The sequence below is a fragment of the Cyanistes caeruleus genome, chromosome 5 (assembly GCF_971803275.1).
Source record: "Cyanistes caeruleus chromosome 5, bCyaCae1.hap1.1, whole genome shotgun sequence".
Classification (NCBI taxonomy): Eukaryota; Metazoa; Chordata; class Aves; order Passeriformes; family Paridae; genus Cyanistes; species Cyanistes caeruleus.
In genome coordinates, this window is record NC_141705.1 from 12,140,596 (window position 1) to 12,165,825 (window position 25,230).

At 37.8% G+C, this 25,230-nt stretch overlaps 1 protein-coding gene across 13 annotated transcripts in view; it reads left to right on the forward strand.

Moving 5' to 3' along the window:
- Window positions 1-25,230, forward strand: part of PPP2R2C (protein phosphatase 2 regulatory subunit Bgamma) — a 189,372-nt gene that overhangs the window by 83,987 nt on the left and 80,155 nt on the right. For 2 of the 13 annotated variants that reach the window (XM_086889192.1, XM_086889190.1), the window contains 2 exons: window positions 10,778-10,921; window positions 12,383-12,532. The exons of 6 other annotated variants lie outside the window; for them this stretch is intronic. In XM_086889192.1, coding sequence (XP_086745318.1) covers window positions 12,484-12,532 — 49 coding nt within the window. In that variant the 5' untranslated portion in view covers window positions 10,778-10,921; window positions 12,383-12,483. Of the gene's footprint in view, window positions 1-10,777; window positions 10,922-12,382; window positions 12,533-21,028; window positions 21,185-25,230 lie in introns of all 13 variants that reach the window. 5 more of the 13 variants (XM_086889193.1, XM_086889191.1, XM_086889194.1 and 2 more) reach the window with 4 other exon arrangements.

The following is a 25,230-nucleotide window of genomic DNA, read 5'->3' on the forward strand; positions in this document are numbered from 1 at the left end:
AAGTGCAAGTCAGAATAGCCCCTAGGAGTGACTGATACCAGACAGCCTTTCCCTCTTGCTGAGCTCAGCAGAACAAGCCTCCCAGTGAACCTGATCTATCATTTTCAGAGTTATTTCATATTTTTTTGTCTCAGAAATCACAGCAGCAACAGAGCAGAGTGTTTAGCTCCCCATGAGAGTTGTCAAACATAACCAAATATGAAATTAAATTATTTGTTACAAAATAAATAAATGCCTGGGAGAGTGAGTTTCCAGTCTTAATGCTGCAATAACACAAGTACCTTTTAAAATATAAGCTTTACATAATTTTTTTGTTCAAAATGTTTCCTTCTGAAAAAAGCACGATTAAGGCAGTTTTGCAGGTTGAGACATTCTTCAGGATGCTGGTAAAATATTGCTCTGTAGCACCACTCTCATTGCCACAATAGCTCTGTATAGAACTGCTATGGTTTCACCCCTGTGACAGCCAAGCCCCAGGCAGCTGCTTGCTCACTCCCCCACCAGCAGGATCAGGGAAATGATTCAGAGTAAAAGCTGGAAAACATGGATTGAGATCTAGAGAGTTTAATAGGGAAAGCAAAAGCCATACACACAAGCAAAGCAAAACGAAGAATTAATTCACTGCTTCCTATGGGCAGGCAGGTGCTCAGCCATCTCCAGAACAGCAGGACCCATCACGTGTATCAGTGACTTGGGAAGACAAACTCCATGACCCCAAATGTCCCCCCCTCTCCTCCTTTTTCCCCTCACTTTATGTACTGAGCATGATGTCACATGGTCAGGGTTGTCCCTGTGGTCAGTTTGGGTCGCCTGTCCTGGCTGTGTCTCCTCCCAGCTTCCCATGCACCCCCAGCGTGGCCATATACCAAAAGCAGAAAAGGCCCTGGCTCTATGTAGGTGCTGCTCAGCAATGACAAAAAATATCTCTATGGTATCAACCCTGTGTTCAGCACAAATCCAAAATACAGCCCCATAATAGCCACTGTGAAGAAAATTACTCCAGCCAAAATCAGCACATTAACCCAGATGTAACCAGCAAATACATATTTAATAATTAATGGCTTTTTTGTGTAAAATAGTGGAACTTCATTTTGCAGATGAGAATTCCTATTTTGTATTAATTCTTTTTGAACTCATATTTCTCATTCCTTTCTAGTTGTTCCAAATCCTCCCCTGAACACTTGTTCTCTGCCTGACCTCTAACACTGTGGATTAAAAAAAAAAATAGAACTCCAGATGGTTCACTTCGTAGAATGAGGGCACCTTTATTTGTAAGGAATTGACATGAGTTAAAAATCCAACAAGGAAAATAAACTACCTTAATCAGTGGTCCTTAAAATTATGTATGCAGTTTCAGACTATCATGATTGTAGTGTGACATCGTATAAGTGCCTCCCAGGCTGTCAGAGCTAACTGGGCTACCCTGATGAAACTGTCTTACATTGGTATGTGTCCCATACCTTCTGGTCTCTGTTGTAATTACTGCAGTAGCAGGTGGTTTTTCTGCAGCGTTGCAGAAGTGTGGTTTGGTGTCTGGTCATCAGTGGGTGGTTACAGAATAGAGCAGAGGTCAGTCCCCTCTGTGCCTCTCGTGGACCAAAGCAGGTTTTAGTAACCTTGTGATGGGCATCCTTCAAACTGCAGAATTCCAGTCTGAATTCTGGGACTTCCTCTCTCTATGACCAGGCTTGGAAGAAATGCTGGAGACGAATAAGAGATTATTTGACAGAATTGCCAGTGAAAATACTACTGTTACTTGCATTTGATGTGATTGTGTTAGTAATTGCAAAGTCACCATCATTAGAACTGATTTTTCCTTTGAAAAAGGTTCTTCTTCCTTCTTTGTACCAACCATGAAAAACTCTAACCTCAAGAATAAAAATTCCCATGGACTTTGATAATGCAGAGATTTAATCAAATGTATTGTTCAACTCTGCCCTAAATCAGTATCAGATGCTTATCTTTGTTGTTATTTAAACTGGGATAGCACTGAGTCACTAGACACAGCTGGTTCTGTAAACACAGAGGGAGGTGGTTTCTGCCCAGAGGAATGTAGTGTTAAGTATGAGACAAGAAAGGGACAGAGTGAGGATATATTAAAGCAGCGGGAACATGAGGTCATGATGACTGGTCAGCACAAGAAGCAGCTGTAATAGGAACCTGGCAGCCAAGTGTCTTTATTTTATGGTAATCCATTTGTTGTAGTGCCCTGAGGAATATGGCTTGTTTTAGCTGAGCTCCAGAGTGGAGTGTAGATCAAGCTGATCATCCAGTCTCTGAAAACATTCTTCACATTGAAAGTATTCTCACGTTGCCCTTTGCCATTATTTTCTGCAAATAATGATGTAATAATAATGATGACTTCTGTAATAACTGAGCAACTGTACTCATACTTGGTTGTGTGACAGTGTCCTTGAATACCCTGGCACTCCAGTGATTACTCCAAAAAACTTTACCTAGAGAACTTTGCTGGTTAACAGTGAGCTATAAAAACACTTCAGCAAAATATATAGAAATGCACCGGAGGGTTCCTCAAAAATCTACAACACAAATATGCAGAAAGAGAAAATTCATGGCAGTCATCTTCTTTGGAGAAGCTTAAGGGCTTCACATGGGTGACAGTCTTAAGCATTTTAATCTTACTGTGAGTGGATTTGACATAAATGTTTTAATGTTTATTTAAGAGATATGTACATTAAAATTTATCACTGTGTTGTGTAGTTTGAAGGTAATGCAGTAATCTATTAGCCTTGTCATGGGGACCTGACACGCCGTAAGTGCTCTCTGTCCACAAATGGCCCTGTAGTGAGGTAGAGGGCTGGTGATGCAGGGGTCAGGACAGAGTAAAGTGCTCTCCAAAGTGGCTTTTCTGCAAAGATGTTATTTTCTTGTCTACTACCACATTCCAGGAAGACTCAGTCTCTTTCTCTCTCTCTCTCTCTCTGATGGAATTCTAAGCCATAATTGATTCATAATCTATCCTCAGAGATTTTTTTATGACTCAGATATTCCTAGCTAAACTGGATTTGAATTGAGTTCAGCTGGTCTCGTCAACAGATGTCAGGTATCACTAAATAATGAGGGGTCAGGTAGGAGAAAGCCAAAAATATTCACTCTTTCTGTAATCTTGACCCAATGACTCTTTTACTCACTGCCTGTTTTTCAAAATAGTTTTATATTTTTACTGTTACTGAAATACTGGGGTATATATAACGTATGAATATTGCTGTGGAATTGAGTAAAATTATATTGGGAATGTGTATTTTTCCAGTTTACTTTTAATTCATTTTTACCCATTATTAAATTTAAAAATAAGAGAATTACAAGTAGTGCCATAAATCAATGTGTGTCGTGAACTGCAGAGCAAGTAATTTTTATAAGAGGGCAAGCCCCTGTGTTTATAATAAATCAAGTTCATTATCTTTTGAGCTTCCTGATTAAAGTAATTAGTCATTTATGCTTATACAAAGCCACCAGTGAATTCTTTGCTTTGTTTCACAAATATTAAATCTTAACTTGTTTTGTAAGGATCATTGGTTATAAACAGCTCCACATTGTAATGTAAATTTGTTGGTTTGTTAGCGGGGAAGTAGTTTCTGCCAACGCAAATTAATACACCGAGCAACTCTCCTGCAGTTAGAACAACCTGCCTTTAGGACTGTACCCTGCAAACTGATTTAAAATGCCCGGTAGGACATGGCAGGTGGAGCTGGGTGCTGGGGGTCTCAGGTTAGCGAGGGGCCGCAGGCTGTGCAGCTGGGGCTGCCCAGGGGGCTGTGTGGCTTTCCCCACTCCTGCAGCAGCCCTGCAGACAGTTGTCCATTCCCACAAACCACTGTGGAAAGCTTTGCTTAGTGTCATTGCCAAAATATTTGGGAAGTTGAGAACTGAATGTGCTTTTAGATCTGCAGAGTACTGCTGTTGCCTGAGGGGCTTCAGTTGGGAATGCGAGTCACTCCAGCTAGGCATTAAAAAAGTCATTGCCAAGCAAAAATATACTGCTTTTGAGAAAAGCATACATGAGATTGTACTTCCTCCTGCTCTTCTTTAGCTGTTGGTAGGAGTAGTCTCTTCTGGGGTAGGGTTGAACACAGCTTGATTTTCAGTATGAGAACAATTGTGTTTCCCTAGAAAGTTTCTCTGTTTCCAGGCATCAGTTCTGACCAATACGTATTTGGCATCATATTTGTAAAACTTGCCCTTAGACTGGAATAAATCCATACATTGAGGGCAGAAGTTCAGAAGTCTCCTGAGCTGTTTTGTGGATCTTAATTAGGTGTGCCTATGCCCACAGGTAGAATGAAGTAGGATGAACCTGATAATTTCAGTGTAAATCTCACTTTTCTTCTGAATATCAGGTGTTACAGAATCTATGAAAATGTAACATTAGAAAGCACTTAATGATCTACCTTAACTGCAACTCTTACTTCAAAAAACAAGTCTTCTTTCTGCTTTGGTTTCTTTGTGCAATTCCAATTTAAGGGTAATTGTGAGCCTCCAAATTCTTTCTTTTCATATTAGATTACATCCTTTAGGGTTAAAATAAGGGAAACCTTTTCAGCAGTTACTTTGGTCACCTGCTGTGCAAACTAATAATGCCATGCTAATCTCAATAAGACTGTCAGTCACAGTCACATTTGAATTTCAGTTGTTTCAGGAAGGAGACAATCAAGAGAGGGAAATTAGCTGAACTAGCACTATGTTGTACTACTTGATTTTAAAATCTACAGTCAATCAAATACATCAAGAATGGAAGGTGTGTTTTTAAGGAGGTACAGATTTGTTTACAACATTTTTTGTGAATTTTAATGGTGCAATATTAATAAGGAGGCATTACTATAGGTTCTTTTTGAGCATATACTCCAGTGAGAAATAAGTAATAGCATATGGGGTGAGGATTTAAGATTTCAGATTATAAAAGAGGGTAATTGTAAATAAGTGCAGGTTAACACATGAGCTCTGGCATTTGTTTCCCTGTTAGTGATGAAACACTGCACAATGTTCACAAGGAAGCTTAAATATGCTTTAGAGGAGGACTTTTCATATGCTAGGACAAAGAAAATAAATATTGTCAGAGATTTCTAAGCATTCTAGCATTTTCCACACTAAAAAAAAGATGGGCTACAAGAAGTTGTCTAAAAGGATGAACATTGTAATTTGAAAAGAAAATAGGTTCTAGTGACTGTTCACCACCTGGATATTAATGCAGGCAATTACCAGGTCTTGCCTTTCGAACGTTATTATGTTAGAGCAAGAAAAAAGCCTATATTGTATCTTATATGACCTTTCTAATACTATATATACACATATAGATTTGTGTTATTTGTCTCTGATTCACTAAATGTTTCTTATGTGTGGCTCAAGGCATTTATTTATTGCAAGACTTCAAGCTGTGGTAAGCAAGGTCATAGATTAAGAATTGATTTCCACAGTTGCTCTAGCATACAAACTAAATTTCTCTTGGTTGGTTATAAAAACTACAGCTGGGTATAAATTCAGCTTTTCGACACTGTCTTGAAAATGAATGTTAAAACAAATGAGAAAATACTCTGTATGTATTGCATGCTTCATTTAGACTTTCAGCTAAAACTTAACAAAGGCAAATTGGTTTTGTGCTGCAAACTGCTAAGTAAAACTATGCCAATAATAAAAACAGTGGGTTTTTTATTTTACTTGTTCTTTCTTGTTATAACTTTATTTTTTTAATTCAGATTTCCTGTACAGTTTCTGTCAAACCATGTTTTGATCGGTATCTTAATTAGTCTTTTTTCTTACTATACCCTTCTAGAGCCATTGCTAATTGCAATAGGAATGTTGGTTTCAAAATGAAATACAGCTTCTCTTTGGAAACAGTCCTACAAGAAATAGAAAGATCTTGCTGTTTTATTAGCATTGGCTCTAATGTGAAACACAGGATTTTTTTAAACTCAAGACTATATTTAGACTGAACTGAAAATTCACCTTATCAAGGAGATGTGTTCTGGGAGTGTTTTTATGGTTTTCTTTGTGGGTTGTCATGTTTGGTATTGCTTATAAGGTGACAGTTTCCTAGACAGTGCTTTGTGTTGGTAACAGTAGTAGAGCTTAACTGTATGCAGAAATCAATTTGTGTAAATGTCAAATTCACTCTTTCATGAATCTTTGCAGCAATACACAGATTCCTACTGACTACATAGTAAATCTCAAGTTGGAGAAATTGGCTTTTTAGATGCATCTATAAAGAAAATATTTCTGATATAATATCCTGCCCTCTGTTGTTGAATTAGAATGCCTAGAACAGAAACCATAATATGTAGTTTGTTTCCAGATCTATCAACATCATCAGGTGGCTTTAAAAAATACTAGCTTGGCCTTTACTGTTTATGCTCATGTCATAGCTCTGTTTCTGCTATTAGCTGAGGAACCAAGTTGCAAAATTACTTTTCTAAGATAACAGAGAATATTGTGTTAGCTTGATGGGAATTGTTTTGCAGTGCACAGCCACACGCTTATGGCACTGGCCCATAAGGGAGAAGTGTGGCAAAGGTTTTGGGGGACTCTGTTCTGCTAAAACAGTGGCCAAATTGCCAACCCTTTTGCACATTAGTGCATGAAGTAACTTTGTCACAGTGGTCACAATATATGTAAATAAAAGCATTTGGAAAACAAAATACTGTGTGATGGGAGCAGTAAAACAGGTAAGGATTTGAAATATAAGCTTTATTAAGAAAAATGTGTGTGGAAATGAAGTACCTCAGAAATTACTCCTCTTGCCAATTTAGATGGATAGTTTTGAAGAATGAAGTTGTGAAGTTCATCTGTTGCTAGTGATCTTTATCCCCTCCCTGAACTGTATTTTGCAGGATTAGAATTCTCAGATCTCCTTTCATGGCTGTTCCCAGCAAACTGCTTAGCACTTGACCATATTTTGCAGAAATTTGAGTGGCAGCTTATTTTAATGTATTAGAAAGTGAGGATTTTGTCAGTTTTTGAAATGCCCATGCCCATGTCAAACTTCGTTTTGACTTCATTGAGATTTCCATATGGAGATACCTCAAAAAATGCAGCTTTGTGGTAAAAGACAGTGAATCAGTTCAACTCAGACTTTCTCAGAATAATAAAGTCTTACTGAAAGCCTTGTTAGGAAGGAATTACGATTATCAAGTTGGGTAGTCCGGAAGGCTTGTTGTTAGTGTATTACTGCAGGACAACTCAAGCATGGTCATGCCTGACTGAATGCAAGATTTATACTCATTTCTGAAATGTAGATCTCTTTCTTTAAAAAACACTGAAATATGTATGAAGAATTTTGGACTGATTCATTAACTTTGAATAAATTCCTACAACAAATGAGTGAAATGAAGAGAAAGTAAAAATAACTAGATTAGCAAAACTCCCTATGTGAGGTTGGCTGCCTGTGGAAACACAGGACTCCTAAAGAGAAGTCACTGGTAACTCATTGTAGATCCATTCAATGGTAAACTTTGAGAAATGTGACTTTTTCAGAAGCAGATATGGCATCACTCTCTGAGATTTATGGGCAGAAGTTGACTGTGTACACCTGAAGAACGTCTGTCTAGCAGCAGCCTTAGAAGTTTGGGCTTATGCAAGAATCCTTACTGAAAAATTCTATTTGAAAAGATGCACTCACAATGTGTATTTGAGACTACTGGGGTCTTTGAGTTAGCAGAGAAGTGTGCTGCTGTGGTGGCTTAGGCACCCAAAGATGATCCGAGGGCTGAAGCACCTCTCCTGTGAGAAGAGGCTGAGAAAATGGAGTTTTTGCAGCCTGAAAAAAAAAAAATACGCTCTGGAGTGACCTCATTGTGGCCTTCCAGTATGTGAAGGGGGCTGCAAGGGAGCTGGAAAGGGCTTCCTAGCAAGACTATATATTGACAGGACAAGGGGAAATGGCCTTAAAATGAAAGAGAGAAGGTTTAGGTTGAATATTTGGAAGAAATTATTCTTTGTGGGGGCGGTGAAACACTAAAACGAGTTGCCCCAAGAAGTTGTGGTTGCCTCATCCCTGGGAAGCATTCAAAGACAGGGATAGGTCTCTGAGCAACCTGGTCTAGTAGGTAGGTAGTAGGTATCCCTGGCCATGGCAAGTAGTTGGAATTAGATGGTCTTCAAGGCCCCTTCTAATCCATACTGTTCAAAGATTTTGTGATTCTGTGACTTAAGTCTTCCCTTTGCATTTTAATTCTGGCATGTTTGTTATCTCAGCACTTGATTTGAAATGTAGAAAACATTTCTGGTCTTTCTGACTTTAATTGGAGAATTAAACTTGTCAAGTTCCCTGAAGGTTTAATGTGCGCAGATATAGATAGTCTTATCATACTCTGATTTTTTTAACACAGTTTGTGCTTTTTCATATGTTGTTATCAAAATGTGCATTTACTCCAGTGGTAGTATTACGTTACGTTAGTGGGGATTAATGCTGCAAAATCCAATATCTGCAGCCAGAGGGTGAACCACATCATTTCAGAAAGATCAAGGGACTGGAGTCATTTACATTTGATTGGGCTTTCTAGGATGCATATGCAATATCTCTGCACCCCACTGTACAGCTCTGTCTGTACCAGGCTCTGGTCTGAAGGAGGTGACTAATGACAGTAATTATCTATTGCTCTTTCTTCTGCACACCTGCTTGGCAGCAAAACTCCTTGGCTTGGGTTAAAAAAGAGCTGAGGCTTTTTTGACCACTCTGAGAGAAAAAATTTAAGTCATGCAAGTAGTTACGCATTCCACCATTCTTCTTTCCACCACCCACTGCCTTGCTCTGACATGGACGGTTCAGTGAAGAACACTGAGGAAGAATTGAACAACTGGTCTTGCTGAGACGCTTCCTGAGCTTTCTTCTGTGTTGAGTTCCCTCAGCACCAGATATACCTTCCCTAAGACTTCCCTAAGACTTATGTAAATATGTTCATTGGATTTTTTTCCCTCTCATGATAGCAATTTTATCGAGGACCATATGACAGCACCAAATGATGGTTGGGTCACATGTGTCTTTATTCTGTTTTGATGGTGGAATACTGTATTATCTTAGTAGGGAGAAGGATTTGAATGAGCAATATGATCAAGAAACTTCCAGACACTGAAACTATGTGACCAAAGGAGCCCTGTAATGTAGGTTTCAAATGCTTTGTAACTTAAAAGTATTGAACTAGTTGCTGCATTCTGTTTTAAAACAACTTTACTCATGCCTCATTTTTCTGTGCTTCTCTGCTTCTCTATTGTGAAATTTTTCCTTTGTGGAAGGGCTGACTTGAAACATGTCAGGTTTTTCTCTGTTGTATAAGGGGTAAACACACAGCCAAGCATGAAGCAGTTCTTTACTAAGAATTCCACCTTTGTGCTTACTCCATTGCTGTGATTACATTTGAGCAGCTCTAGATTTCAGTACTGTTCTGTTTCAGTGCTGTTGCATCCTTTTCAGTTTTTAATTAAAAGTTTTCATAGCCAGAGAACAGAGCAATAGGGGGTTTCCTATCTACTAACAATGCCTCCCCCTCACTCCCCAAAGGTTCAGCTATGAGTGAAATGCTATTAAAAGCAATATTGGTGCAGATGCCAAGTGGGAAGAGACAGCAAGCATGTAATAAAGAACAATTAATTTGTTTCACAATTATGTATATAAAATAATAAATTATTTAAAAATAGGTTTTCTTCTGTTTATCTTTTTAATCTCAGTTTTCTATAAGAATAATAATAGTAATTTTCTACTAGGCAGTGGAGACTTTGGTTCCAGTTACTGTCTTAGTAATCTTGCACTGAAATGCTTGTATTTTTCAGTGCTGAATACTTAATTTTAGTAATCCACCCTTATGCATTGACTGTCTTGAAATTTAGTCCTTTCTATGCCTACAGGTTTTAATAAAGGCATGCAGACTTCATTTGGTTAATGAGTGTAAGACAATGCATGAGACACTTGATGGATTTTTCGTAAGGACACAGATTTTTGTTTACAGACAAGTGAACACATTAGGTTGTGCAACAGCTGTGTCTAAGTAGATGTTGAAGTAGGCATTTATGATGGGCACAGGTTATTTTTCTCCACATATGCAGGCCAAGGTAAAATTGTAATGTTTTGTTTCTAGACAGTGCAATGTCCTTTGGTCAGTTTCTTTATACAAACATGTTTCTGTTTTACTGTGCAGGAGGACTGTTGCATTCATCATAAAAACCCAGATATGAGTAGAATAAGATGACCTTTCCAAAAGCAAACTTGCAAGAAAAGTTCTTACATTTGAAGGGCTGTGGTTGATTTTTTTAAAATTATGGTTAATTGTTCGTCTGACCTATTTATCTGGAAAAAGTAGTACTACTAGATCCTGTGACACTGACAGTAGAACTTTGATCATGGTAATCCAATATTCATTGCTCGAGGGCATTTGCTTTTATAAACGGAAACTATGATTGTTTATGTTCTTCTGAGTATCCTAAATCAGCATTTGGAGCATACATATTTCATGTGTAAACACACATCCAGAGCTTGATACTATTGCTGTTGTATTCCATTAATTTATTTGGTAAGTATTCCAATATTTTTAAAATAAGGACTATGGATTTTTTTTTTACCAAATCTTTGCAATGGATACTTCACCACGAAAGATCAGCATTATGGTGGATCCATTCTGAGTCTCTACTCTCTGGCAAACTGCTGTAGCCCACCTTCTGGAAGACATGCAGGTGGGTTTAGAAGAACACCTTGAGCTGCCAATTCAAGTGTAAGAGGCGTCAGCAGTGTAAGATGGCTGTACTACAATTTTCACTCCACTGGAATTCTGCTCAGTGTTTTACAGTGCCATGCATGTTCTGTTACATGGCATACACCTGGCTCAACCAGAGGAAAATCAACAAGAGCGTGCAGATGCTGGCTGAGAGAGATGCTTGAAGAAGATGAAGAACTAGAGTTCATCTGGTGTGTGACTTCCAGGTATGCTCTTCTTTTTATCAACAAAATGACATAGTACTTGAACTATTGATTTTCTTTTACTTGGTGTCTGAATACAGATTTGTTTATAGTATTTGTTTTCTTGTGATAGGAAGTTGAAGAAGGTAATTCATGTTAAATGCAGGGCAATTGATGTTAATATAAATTTTTTTGCCTTTTCCACACCTTCAGTGAGACACAGTCACTTGGGACAGTTAGAAAGCTTTCCTAGGGACATGCAAAAGCAAAAGAGAAGGCCACAGACTTGCAAATAGAGATTAGTTATTTGCTCGTTGGAAACTGGCAAGGGAACAGCTAATACATTGCTCCATGACTAGCTCAAAGTTACTAATGATACCCAAACAGTTTTATGTGTCACATCACTCATATACGTATCATTGTTCTCTCATTGTGTTTTCTGTTCTTGGCCTGTGTGAGTTCATTTGTTCAACAGCAGAGAGCTGTTTTCATATGAATTTTGGTTTCTGTTTTCCTTTGTTTTAAAAATAATCATACTGCAGATCTTACACTTAGATGAGTGTTGGAGCTAATTTTTGTGTTACTGTCTAGATCATGAGCATCTGACACATGAGAGTTCTCCACCTGCTGCAAAATTAATCTAGTAACTCCATGCTGTTCTGATTGCTTTTTGTCTGTTTTTGCCTCTAAAAGGTACTAATGTGAGGTTGTTTCCTGACTCCTTAGTACGTATTTTAATTAATTGACAGTTATTTCTCATTCAGAAAGAGAAGGTGCTGGTAAAAAACAGCTGCACAGGACAGTAATAGCAAAACAATTAGCTGCTTTAGGATCAATTTAAGTGAAAAGAATTTTACTCCCTTATTGTCCTTCTCTTAATTAAAACACGAGGTGGGTTTATTCTTTTGTCTACATCCATCTTTACACTCTCCTTCTTTATACTCATCTGCAAATCACATCCATTGCTAAACTGAGATGCACTCTCTCTACCTATACTTAAAATAACCCTAGGAGTTGTAAGAAGGTGAGCCCACATGAACTGTGTGTTTTCAGTCTGTGTAGCTGTTTGCAAACTGAATGTAATTTGGTTTCACAGTACTCACAGTATGCCAGAGAAGATCTAATCATGTGGATATATAGTATATTGCTCCTGGTCCTGTCAGGCCATGTGAATGAGCATGAATCTGTGCTGAGGCTTTCCACCTTAACAGAGTCCTGAAATTTGGACTGATGTAGCCTCTTTATATTGAGTGAAGGGTTCGAACTGTGAATCACCATTGAATTTACATGGGAAAAGGAGCTCAGATAACCATTGAAGAGACTGGATTGATACAAGGAGCTGCAATGTCAGAGCATTTAGTAGAAGCAACTGACACGCAGTCTTGAAAAGTTGAGTGTTTAAGGGAGAAATTAAATGAAATTAAATGAATCTGTTGTATACCAGAGGTGGCTCAATAGCTTTGTTTTCATGTTTTTATTTGAAAGATATCACCTGCTGGCTGCAGAGTGGGTGGATTCAGCTTCCTTCTGGAGTCTGAGCAAATCACTCGAGGAAGATCTTGCTTTCTGCTGCATCCTAAAACAATATGGAAGGAGAGAGCATCTGTGAGGTTGATTCTGGAGATGGACTAGGAGGTAGGGATGCCTGTCACTTATTTTTGTTTTCATCCCAGATAGCTGGTTACAGGAATCCCTTATGACAATGGACTGTGGAATTTACAAAAAGTAAATGTGATAAAGGTGTCATTGATTGTATTTTGTCATTTTACAAGCAGTGAATAAAAACTTTTCACAACAGCTGTGTCTTAGAAGAAGTGGTGCATATAGAAAGTCCATGTTGTGAGTGTTGCTATTTAGTCTAAGATATCCCAGGGATAATACAAGCCCTAAATACCTACAATAAAAGTAAAGCCTTTTTCCTCTTTCTTTGTTTCTCCTTTTTCCGTGGCTCTGACACTAACTGTATTGTGCACACTGTTTCCTTTGCATTTTTTAACTGGACTACAGAAAATTGAATGAAGTGATATAGACTCTGTCTTCTATACTAGATATATATGTGTAGATGTAGACTTTTCACTGATCTAAAATAAAAGAGTCTTTGTTCTTATTTAGCTACAAATTCTACAGGTATCCCTTGTCAAATTAGCTCATTTCATTGCTATGGTTTATCATTTTCATAGTAGGATGAAAAACTTCTGAGAGAGAGTAATATTACACATTTCTACAGGGCTGCTGATTTTGTGTATAATGCAGGGGGTCTTTAACAAGATATTTGGGTAGTCTTGTCTGTTTTAAATTCCTTCTGAAGCTAACCAGGCAAACATCTTCAGTGTGCTGAACACCTTGAACTACCTAGGTCAACTCATTGTTGAACTCAGAAATCTAAGTATTATGGGAAAGAATGAGGCTCTACATTAAAAGAATCTAATAACATTAGAGTCAGCATGCTGCACATCTGTTTAATGGTTTAGGTGTTTTTCTGTAACTGAATTATAATCATGGAGATTATTTTTTGTATGAGTGTACTGTGCTTGTGCTAAGATGCTTTCTTTTGTGTTTAATTGTTCTGTAATTTTTTTCTGGGCCCTTGATGTATCAGCAGTACTGTGTAGCAGGAGGAGCAGTTTCCACAGTGTTACCATTGAGTTTCCTTCACTGAATGAGTTCTTTCCAGACACCCATCAGTTGGGCTGACATGCAGATTTGTATTCCTAAACAGTTTACTTTTTTTTTTGATAAAGAAACTGGTGGTTCAAGTTAGTTTAAACATTTCTGATAATACTATTAAATAATTATTTTGTCATAATAATAATAATTTTGTCATAATAAATTGTAATAAGAACAATGGAAGTATTTAGGCTCAAATGATGCCTTTCAGCTAGGTAAATGAAGAGTAACAGAATCTTGGCATTGTCTTCTACATTCTGAGGCATTTGTGTTGCCCTCTCCCAAAGTTTTGGAAACAGCTGGAGCCATTGTTCTGATGGTTACTCTTGAGCACTAGTTTAGGCCTTTTCATTGTGTGCTTCAGTCACTGGATCTCTGCTGCATCTTTGTCATGGATTTCATGCCAATTTGAGCGTAGATACTTTCTGAGAGAATGTTTAACAAAGCCTGTATTCATCCTATATATATATATATTATAAATGCAGACATATCTTGAGATATGTACAGATCAAGCACAGATGTATGGTTAAAATTCGGCTGCATGGTTAAAATTAGGCTGATTTCATGTCTGAATTGTGGTACATCAGAAATCTGAGACCAAGCAGAAACATGCCCATTTTCAGCATCTCCAGAACATGTCGAACAATTTACCAGTATGATGGAAGCGCCTCCCAAAACCAATGTATATTTTGTTAATTCGAGGTCTGTGGTCACTGATGTAAGAGTTTCTTGGGAACATAAAGTTCCTGTAAGACTACATGAGTCTGGGGGTCAAAAGGCCTTAAACATTTTTTGGCCTTTGGCAGGTACAGAAAACATATTAACAAGTATAATACCCCATAGTTCGTTATTTCCTTGATAGAAAACCAAATAGATAGCCCAATGTAAGGCTTTTCTCTCATTTTAATGGCAAAAGTACATGGATTTTCATAGTTGTGGGTGTAACACTCCATAATACCAGTAAAAGCTCAGAAATTATGCTTGTAGAGCAAATAAATCAATTCAATACTGTGGAGTTACAGACTTAACTCTGACTTGGGTTAAAAATTAGCACTAATATTAAAAGCAGTGCTGTGAGTATTTTATTTTTTCTTCACTTGGTAATACTTCATAGGAATTTTGAATACCTCTTAAATGATGCAGAAAGAGGATCAGAGCTGACAATTCTACTGGCTTGTAAAGCCAAACTCAGTGAGCATCCTTGGAAGGCAAATAGACTTTTCTGAGTAAAGCCACCCTAAACATGGTTGAAGATGAGACAGGGCTGTGATTCTTCACTGTGCAATGCAGCAAATACCTATTACAGCTGACCTAGAACAGATGGGTACCTCTACTTCAAAGCTAAGACTTCATAGCTTAAGTTGCTGAGGAGAAATGCATTTTCCCCAAATGCAAGAACTCGGTAGTGGTGTGACCTTGGTGGCTGCCAGGTGCCCAGCAAGCTGCGCTCTCACTCCCCCTCTGCAGCAGCACAAGGAGAGAAAGTAAGATGAAAGGATAAGGAGAGGACATCCCTCACTAATTACTGTCACAAGGCAAAACATACTTGACTAGAGAAAGATTGAATTTATTGCTAATTAAAAAATAGAAAATTAGTGATAAAAAATGAAACCTAAAACCACCTTCCCATCACCGCTCACTTTTCTCAGACTCTACTTCCCTCTTTCCTTCCTAACTTTCCTGCCACCTTCTGCTACTCCTGAGCAGTGCAGGGAGAATGGGGAAAACTCTCAGTTTATAACATTTCATTTTTGTTGTTCCTTCTCCGTACGCTCCTTATGTATTCTTTGAGTAGGACCTCTTGGTGGAGTTATGTTCCCATGCTACACCATGAGTTCCTACTCATAGAATACAGTCCCTGAGGAACTTTTCCAACACAGCTCCTTCTCCACTGCATCAGTACGAATCCTATGGGGTATGTTCCATCAGGAATGTGCTGTTCCTACAGGTTACTGTTCTTGCCTGAAAATCTGCTTCTGTGTGGGCTTCCTGCCTGGGCCGTGGCTGCTGTCAGGAGCCTGCTCCAGCCTGGGCTCTGCATGGGCTGCAGTTTCCTTTAGGGCATCTCCTTGTGCTCTGGTTTGGTGTTCTCCATATGATGCAGGGTGGATGTTTGCTCCACTCCATCAGCTGCAGGAGGACAAACCTGCACTGTCACAGTCTTCTCTATTGGCTGCGATGGGATTTCTGCTCTGGTGCCTGCAGAACCTTTGCCCCTTCCTTCTTCAGTGACCTTGGCATCTGCAGGGCTTGTTCTCTCATGTTTTCTCATTTCTCTCTCACAGCTGCCAAATAGGATTTTTACCCTTTCCTAAATATGTTATGACAGAGGTGCCACCAGTGTCACTTGTGGGCTCAGCTGGGGACAGCAGTGGGTCTGTGCAGCATAGGGCAGCTTCTGATCTCTTCCAATAGGGCCTACCCCCTGCCAAAACCTTGCCCTCAACACATACTCTTGCAGTAATTCCAGAGCAATGTGCTGCTTCAAATGTATTCCTTATAGATTTGATGCATTTCTTACATGGTATTGGCATTAAGAGCCTTAAATGCTATGTCTTTGATATGTTCCTAAAAGTGATCACTTAGTCACTAAAATTATCTGTATTTAGAGATGTTTCTTCAGAAACTTTTAATCCTTTTAGTTATGGAATGATATGACTATTAATTAAAACTGAAGATCAAGCTCTATTATTGTTCTGCTTCCATTACAGGATTTTTCAACATTTAATCCTATTTTTGGAATTTTTGGAACATTTAATCCTGTTTTGGAAAAGATCCTGCCACGTAATGTAGAATTGATGTAGAATCAATACCATGGCACATGTTTTAATTTGCTGTTTGAATTGTATTTTAATATGAACCTGAAGACTTGCTGTTGCACAAAAGATATTACAGGGAGGAAATTGGGGAGGGCTCAAGTAATTTCTGTGTTTCTGTTGCGTTGTTGATATTATGCCAGATCTGATTTTGGCATGGTGTTTTCACTTGTAGCTCTTGTTCAAGTAAAAAATCCTTCCTGCATGTTAGCAAGGCTGCAAGCCAGTTGCTATGGTATTCAGCATTCTTTTTTTATTTTTAACCAATCGGCTGGCTTTTGTAATGATTCAGCTTAGAATAAGAAATTGGTCACATAGGCTAGAGCTGTATCAAAAGAGCAGGTATTTTTGGCTTGAAGAATCTGGAGAGGTTGGCAGAATTTGAGTTTCAAGAAAATATCACAATCTATGTTTATGGTATATATTGTGATGTGTAACTAAATGCTAGTAATGGTGATAAAAGACACTCATTCTTTTCCAGGATGATGGTAAAAATTGGATGACTGAACTAATTTCTCTATATTGTTTTATTACCCAAAGATATCAGTAATTCATAGCTAAAAATTACTAGTTTTTAAAATTCTGTATCCATGTTTGATGGTTTCTCATTGTATGATTAAACGGTAGTATGTTTCTAAAAGGGTGTTATTTGCTCATATTACCAGAGAATTACCAGACTGCTACTTATCTGCTCAATTTTAGTGTTGCTGTTTGGCTAATCAGACAATTCTGGACTACTGCTAGATAATTTATAAGGATCTTAAAGTTCTAATGATGCTGACGTAGCTGGCAGTGCTGCAACGATAAAGGAAAGACAAGCTAGAGATATTCTGATAGTTGAATGTTCAAAACCTTTTGCTGGTCTTCTGAAGGTTTTAAGCTTCTTGGCTTGAAGATAAGGTGGTTTTCTTACCCACCCAGGCTGCTATTTTATCAGCAGGACAAATAAAAGATGGAGCTTGTTTTATACAAAGCAACTTGCTGCTGAACTCATGCCTTTATCAAAAATGAAACTTTCAGATTTCAGTTTGGAAATGACATTTGTAAAAGATGGTGCTACATACTGAAAGTCCATCAAGATATTGACAGTACACCCAATGAGTTATGCATTTGAACATGGAAATAACTAGACAGAGAAGGGCTTTCTTCTAGGAATGTTTTTTTCCCCATGTGCTCTGTAAAATAGAGCGGCGCAGTCCTTTCCTGTGGATAGCAGGATATTCTGAAGAAGCCTTGGCCTTTTCCTCCCAGAAGTGTCACAAGAGCTTTTGTTTGCTCTCCCAGAGCCTTACATGCTACCCCTTCATTTCTGTATGCAGGTAATAATGTCCCACTGTGGAGTAAAATGCTGGCAGTGAATAGTGATATCTCTGCTCTCGCTGTGAACAAAACCACCTCCTAGTTATCAGGGGTTTGACTAAGAGTAATAACTAAGTGATGAAATTGAATCTTGAAGAGGCTTTAAATGGTGCTGGTAGGGACCATGAGCTGGTAGGCATCAGTAATAGCTCAGTTTCAACGTTTCAATTCTTCACTGTCACTGGACCCCCAGGTAAACCTCATTGTGCAGCCACCAGAACAGTAAAGCCATAACGATGTTCAGGAGACACAGGTTTCTAAGCATGTGGTACGTGACTTTGCAAGAGATGAAGATCAAGATTTGTGTCAGCTCAACAAACAATGAAAAATCCAGCTCCCAAAAAAAAATCCAAGATAGTACCAAAAAAACCCAAAGCAAAACCAAAACAAACTGAAAACCAGCAGAGCTTAAACCAGTCGTCACAGCAAGCTAAAAGGAAGAGTAAGATTCTGCTTTGCTTATAATACAGAGCAAGTATTAATTTATTGCACTGGGATTTCTCTATCTTAATAAGTAGAACATGGATTATTCCCCACTGACTGTGTAGCTAAACAGGCTGAAGTATTTTTAGGTCCCTTATTAATTTTTCTTTATGTCAAGTCTATGCTTTAAAAAATATTTATGAGACCATCTCATAATGTGTTTGAGTGAAGTGAAAACCCTAGAAAAGTCTGGGTGGATAAGCAAATATATTTTGAATTTATGGATTTGGATGGTCAAATTTAACACCTGTGGTGTTTCACAATTGTTTGTTGCATTGGATGCATGAATATATGAAAACCACACATCCAGGAGATCGTTTTTTAGCATACCCTTTTTTACAAATGTGATTTTAGTGACAGAGTTCACTGATATTTTATCTTCTAATATTTTCAGTTGAGATTTTTATTGTTATATGAGCTTTTAATTGTTTTTTACTGGTTTTAAACTTACTTTAAAGAACTATATGCTGAGTTGCAAGATATATACAAATGACCAGCAGTCATTATGGCATTATAGCATTAGAGTATGGTGGATACTTTTGCATTCTTATAAACATGGGACATTTTATATTGATTTTTTGGCTAAATAAATTTGTAGATGCAGGAGGGAGAGCAAAGAATGAAAGGCATTTAAAATGTATGGAGGGCACTTATGGAAAGTAAGGCTAGTTTGTAACTATTCTGGGTATTAAAACACCGTGGAAGACATTCTGAAGGTGATTACAAAATCAAAATGTTCATAAGCACACTGCCAGTGTTTATGTGACAACTAATGTCTCTCATCTGGATTTTCACATGGTATTAGGGATATAGTGACTTTATTAAAGGATGATGGTTTGAAATGTAAATGTGGAAAACCTCAACAAACATCTTTCAGAGAAATAATAAATATGACTTGCCATAGTTTTTGTATAATTGTTTTCCATAAATAAATACTTAGATTAGTTCTTCCAGTGGTAGCATAGATGATCTAGAAATAACTTAATTTGGTTTCAAGAAAAATTGATTATATCATTTCAAAAGTGTTGAGCATCTAAAATTCCTAAGCCAGAAAGCAGACAAGAATATTCAAGCTCATGAAAGCAATTTTTGCAGTGCCCCTTGCATTTTATTACTTTTTCAAGAACATTTATGTAAGATATTAATTTTGGTTGTTTTTTGGGTCATCCCTAAAGTACATGTATATTCCTATATGACTTCACTTAGAAGTTGCCCTTGGCTAACAGTTCCTCATGCCTACTTGTCACTCAGCTTGCGGGGCAAGTCGTAAAGAGTGAGATTTCATTTAGTAGGGTTCTGCCTTTTTAAGAGAAATGCAATGTGAGAGATGGAAAGTGTCATTAAATTTGGTTATATAAAGAATGCTCTGTGCTCTGGTTGGTTGTTCAAAGCCATGGCTTGCTCCATGTTGCTTTGCTAACAGTTCACGTGTTGAAGACAGAAAGACAGGCTGATAGCTCTGCACTGCTTAATCTGGACCTGCAAGTGGTGATGGACACCAGTCCCTTGCTGGTCTAAGTATTGCACCTCCACTGGTTTTGGAAATTATGTATTAGAGATGAGATGTCTACATAGCCAGAGAACTTGCCTCATTTCCACCCAAGGAATACTGTGGGCTTGATTCAGATTCACTATTTATTAAAAGTACTGCTTTGCTAAGTGGAAATGTAAGTAGAAAGAAAACTCTCTCATGAGAGCGTGGTGCATGCAAATACACACCTGAGTAACTAACTTGAATGGATTGCTGCTGTCTGGACTAGATTCACATAATGACAAATGCCTTAATAAAAAGAACTGCTTTGATACAGCACTTCATCTTTCTGAATTTCAAAGATCTGCAAATTTGAATATAAGCATGTATAAATAACCATGGAAATCAACCTGGAATGTATAATAAATATTCTTTTTTTCCTATTCAGTGCTTGTGACACACTCATGTGTTCCTTTCTGATGTAACTTCTAGAAAAGAAAGGCTTTTGAAAAATGAAAGATACGAATTAAAATGGAGAAGATATTCCTTCATGGGTCCATAAGGTTTTTCTCTTTGATGTTATACAGACCTGGAATGAGGCTGCTACTTCAGACTGCTTCAGTTTGAATATCAATATTAATAAAAAATTTTGTTCCTTATTTTCCTCTCTTTATATTCAGATGATGGAAATACAGTTTATTTGTATGAAATAGAGCATTTTATTTATATGCTTGTGTGATTTTTTTTTTTTTCCTTACCACTTTTTTCTTTCTCATTAGGAAGATCCTGCCTTTAAAAGGGAAAGAGCACCTGTTCTCTAGATCCTGTAGACTAATTTTGTGGGCTCCATTTTAAATTTTATTGACTGAAGCAGCTAATGCTTCTTGAAACTGCTTCAACAGGCATTCTGTTGAACTGGTGATAGAGAGTAAATTGATTAATCGGAGTTAAATTCTTTCAACAGCTATACAGTGGGTTTTGCATTAAGGAATTTTCGAGGTACTTAGTTATTTCAGTGACTTAGATCAGGGCTGGTAATTCTAAAGTTGGTTTCTACTTCTCTGGGATTATGAGAGAGGAAACTCTCTTGAGTCTCAGCTAATTGCACTGATGGAGGTAAATATAGGAGCTGGAAAGATCTGGGCCACAGTTTGTAGCTCAGTTTTGTAAGTCTGGGAATGTCCACTGAGGAAGTATTTTTCTATTACTGAAAGTGATTGGGAGAACAAGGTGCTTGCTTGCTTACAGGGGCAGCAGTTTTATTCCTGCTTGAAAAATTATCTTTAGATGAGGAAAGTTTTCACCATTTTTGTCTTGAATTTCTTTGTTTTTTAGGGAAAGCTATAAGGAAGCTTGTGCGCAAGGCGACTCTGGTGGCATCTAGAATCCTCAGATTTCCTTGACTGAATCCATCTGGGTTTAGCCCTAAATATAGTAGACAAGCTGCACTGCTTGCACTGATAAATTATATCTTCCAAATGATAGACCAAGGTACAGTCATGTATACCGTTTTTGATGTCATTTGACTCTTGATTCTGTTGCTTTTTGGGTAGTTGTGACACTACAATTTGTCCCCACTCTTGTGGACTATCTTTTCACCAGTGCTCTTAAAAAAAAACAATTAAAAGAGACTTCTGGCTTGGCTCTGGCATTTGATGTTGACAGCTCCTTACGAGTCTGCAGCTTGGTGGGAAACTTAGCCTCTCTTGAGATTCACAAACTTGCCTTCAGTGGCAAAACAATGGGATTGTTTGCAACACAACTTTATTTGGTTTTACTGCCCATGGAAAAGTGCAAATGTAAATCAAAACTTCCCTTTTGACACATAATATCATTTTAGTTTGTCTGCTCAAGAATCATAAAATGAAAGCAGACTATATTCTAGCAAAGCAGAGATTTTGAGTGTAAAATAACATCTGTATATTATCCAAAGGAAAATATAGATAGTAAGTACTATTCTAAATGATAGTTAATAATTAGGTTTCTATATCTGCTCTGGTATCTCAGCTATCTGTTGGAATGAGCAAGAAATCTCAGTGTCAACTGACTGCTTTCTGAGGTCAGAACTTCTCTTTGCTTTTTGTTTCAGAAGGGAAAATATTCTGTATCCTACCTGTGTCTTTCCTGTAGTACAGGGACATAACCTTCATAATATAAAATGTTATCAATTTAAAGATGTTTTTGGAGTGGTACTGTTAGTTCACATTTTAAGACTTTGATATCCAGTAGAGTATATCCCTCTATTTGGATTGTCTATAACATCTAAAAATTAAGACTGATTAAGAAGGGGTTTAAAGAGTCTTGTCTGAGCATGACATTGGTTGAATACTAATCCAGTTGCACAGGCTATTACAATTTTGATTTTTATATAGTTTGCTGAGTTGGGAGAATTCAAAGCTGTCTTTTCTTTTGCCCAAAGATGGGGAGGGGATGCTTTCTATGTGTATCTCCCTGCTTCTTTTGTGCTCCTTGTTGGGCTGCAGCCGTTTGCTGCCTCCACCTTCAAATGCTGAGCTTTATCCTTATTTTGGTATTGTGCCCAGAGAACAAATCCTTCCAGTGGCTTCTTTCCAGTGCACTAAGTACTCGAGAGAGAATCTGGGCTCTCCAGTGATCACTTGATAGATTGGCTGGTGCGTTTGGCCCCCTGTGAATGTCTTGCTGAGGGAGGTCCCATACCAACCTCAGCCTGAACCATCAGCTGACTGCAGGAAAAGGTCACGCTCAGCTTGTGAGTTACATACGGCTTGGAATTCGCTGTGTCACATCTGTGTTCTGATGTCTGGCAAAAGAGTATTGGATTTAAAGAATGGGTGCCTCTGGTGCTCAGCCTTGAAAAATTGGTGTATAAATAATTTCTCTTCTGACTGTATTTGTTTTGAAAGACATGTACTTGCTGGGAGGTTGATGAAAGGTTTCAATAGTTTTCCTGTTTAATTTGTACAATACAGGAAATAATTGACGAATATGCCTATCTTCAACTGACAGCAACAGGTCACACTTTGGCACACAGATAATTGATAAATTTTCTCTATGTGTCATTAGTGGACAGGAAGATGACTAGATCTTTTCTTTGCTGCATTGTGATGCAGTCTATGATGACATGCAGATGGCTGTAGTGGTCTGTGTCAAATGATTCCTTATCTTGTCCACTGTCAGGTTTTTGTGATAATTCTTTATATCTATTTTATATCTATCCAACATCTGGACAGGTCAAAACATTTGAATCATAGAACCACAGAATGTTTTGGGTTTAGGGGCCTTGAAGATCATCTAGTTCCAACCCTCTTGTAGCGGGCAGGGACACCTTCCATTAAAATGTGAGTAAGGTGAATTAATTTTCTTAGTTTTAGGAAATTCTGATGGTATTTTGCAGTGGCTTTAAGTTATAAAATATCGTGCTTCTATCTTTATTTGAAATCCTTAAGAAATTTCTGAATGTCAAAAAATAATTTCAGAACAGAAAAGGCCTTGACAAAGGTTCCTTCTTAAAAGAAAAAGAAGGCACTACATTGGAAATATCTGGGAGCTGGCAAGAAAATGGAAGCTAACCATATGCTTTGTATGTGAGGCTCTGGAGTTGAATGCCTGGTCTAGGTGTGCTGGATGTGGACAGGCTATCCTCCAGCCCCTGATAATTGAGAGAAGAGAGGATGGCTTAGACTCTCCTTAACCCCACATTGCACTGAGATTAGAGCATGAAGAATTTCTGTTAGCATAGATAGTACTACAGCAGTAGTGAAATGCTGAAGATGGATTTAAAATCCAGCTAATAGGTGAGAATTTTAATAGTCACTAATTGCAGAATTTAGAAATACCTGAAACCCAGGTACACTGCTACTGTTAAATGAAAAACTTGTTTAATGAAGTTAAGCAGTGAAAAGTTGGAAATTTGCTCATGTTTTTTGTCATCTGCTTTTGCATTTGGCAGTATCATCACAGATTGATTATACATTAACTTAGTAGTCACTAAATGAATTAATTACAGAAAGGTATAGAAAGGTATGGTAGAAAGTGGCAAGTTTCTTCTGTGATTGTTTTTCAGAGCTTGATCCATAAGGTTTCCCTTTATTTTATTTGAAATATATAACTAAGTTTTTAAAATGAAACTCAAGATGCTCTAGCTGGACAGTAGCTGGAATTAAAATGTGGTGATAGACACATCATGTTATTGGCTCCAGTTCTTCAGTGTTGCTAAATATCATGGGAAGAAAGTAGGAGAGGATGCAGGTTTCAGGTGTTTGTTGGAAGAAATTTCTAGGTTTGTTTGGGAGAGGATTGGCTGTACTGATGTAATAAACAAAAACTGAGACAGACCTTAGACTGTAAAGAAGATAATTTTTTGTTGCTGTTTTTCTGCCTTGATCTATACAAGCAGTGAATGTAACACAGTGCTTTGTAGTGTTTGCTTTTGTAGTGGGTTGTCTTCTCTCCCTGCATGCCCATCTGGAAGCAGAACAACCACGGATAGAGCTCAGGGGCTGGTTCTTTAGCAGGAGCTTTTTGTCGCTGAGCACAGTAACACCACTGAACTCAGTGTGCTGCTGCTCAGCGCTGCTCGAGCTGCTCCTGACAAGGTGATGGGCTGGCACATCAGCTCCTGTATTGGTACATCATCAGGAGACAGCGCCTTTGGTGACCACGTGCCCTTGCAGGGCTGTGGTTATAAATACACTTCAGAGGAGATCACTGCTTAGCCCTCTCTTCTTGCCCTTTCAAAAAGACATTTTGACTTTCCTGTGTTACAGAGGAGGTGCTGACTCAGTGTGACACCGTGCATTTAAAGATCCCAAAAACCCAATGTGCTGTCACATGTCTTTCATCTGCAGTGCTATGGTTTTTGCCATTGAAATGTTTGATAACTAATGAATTTACATTTCTGGCAATTTACATGCTTTGCACTGCTTCTTTGTTGTAAAAGTTATAAGTGAAATACTTGGAATTTCCTGGGAAAGTAGATAGTTCTGACCTTTAAAGAAAACACAGAGCAGCTTATATCAAATATAATATAATTTATATCAAATTATATTATTACATTTGATTTTAGTGTTTTCTAATGTTTAGGGTTGTATTTCTTCACCTGTTGATGTAATGAAGCCACTAGAAAGTTTGCTCTGGGGCAGCAATTAATAAAAATTATTTTATATATTAGCATATAAAAAAGTTATCTGTGACTTGATGGGAGAAATCAAAATTAAAGCATTAATAGGATGACTAGATAGTACCTGTACTCTTCAAAGTTTTAAATACCGTATGAGCAAAATTTTAAAAGTGACGATTGGTTTCAATAGCTGATGTACCCTTAACATATTTTTAAATCTAAGCAACTAAGCTGATTTCTGCCTTCAGAAGTTGTAGAATCTTCGCATGTTTTGTGTTGCAGGTAGTCTGGATGTGCTGTAGCTCAGACTAAAATATGAGAAACTGAGCATCTAATGCTATTTTGCATAGCAGTCATTTGTAAGCCCTCTTATAACTACGCTTTGCAACCTTTTTTTTGTCATTCGTTTGCCAGTATAATTTACCTTGCCTGCTTT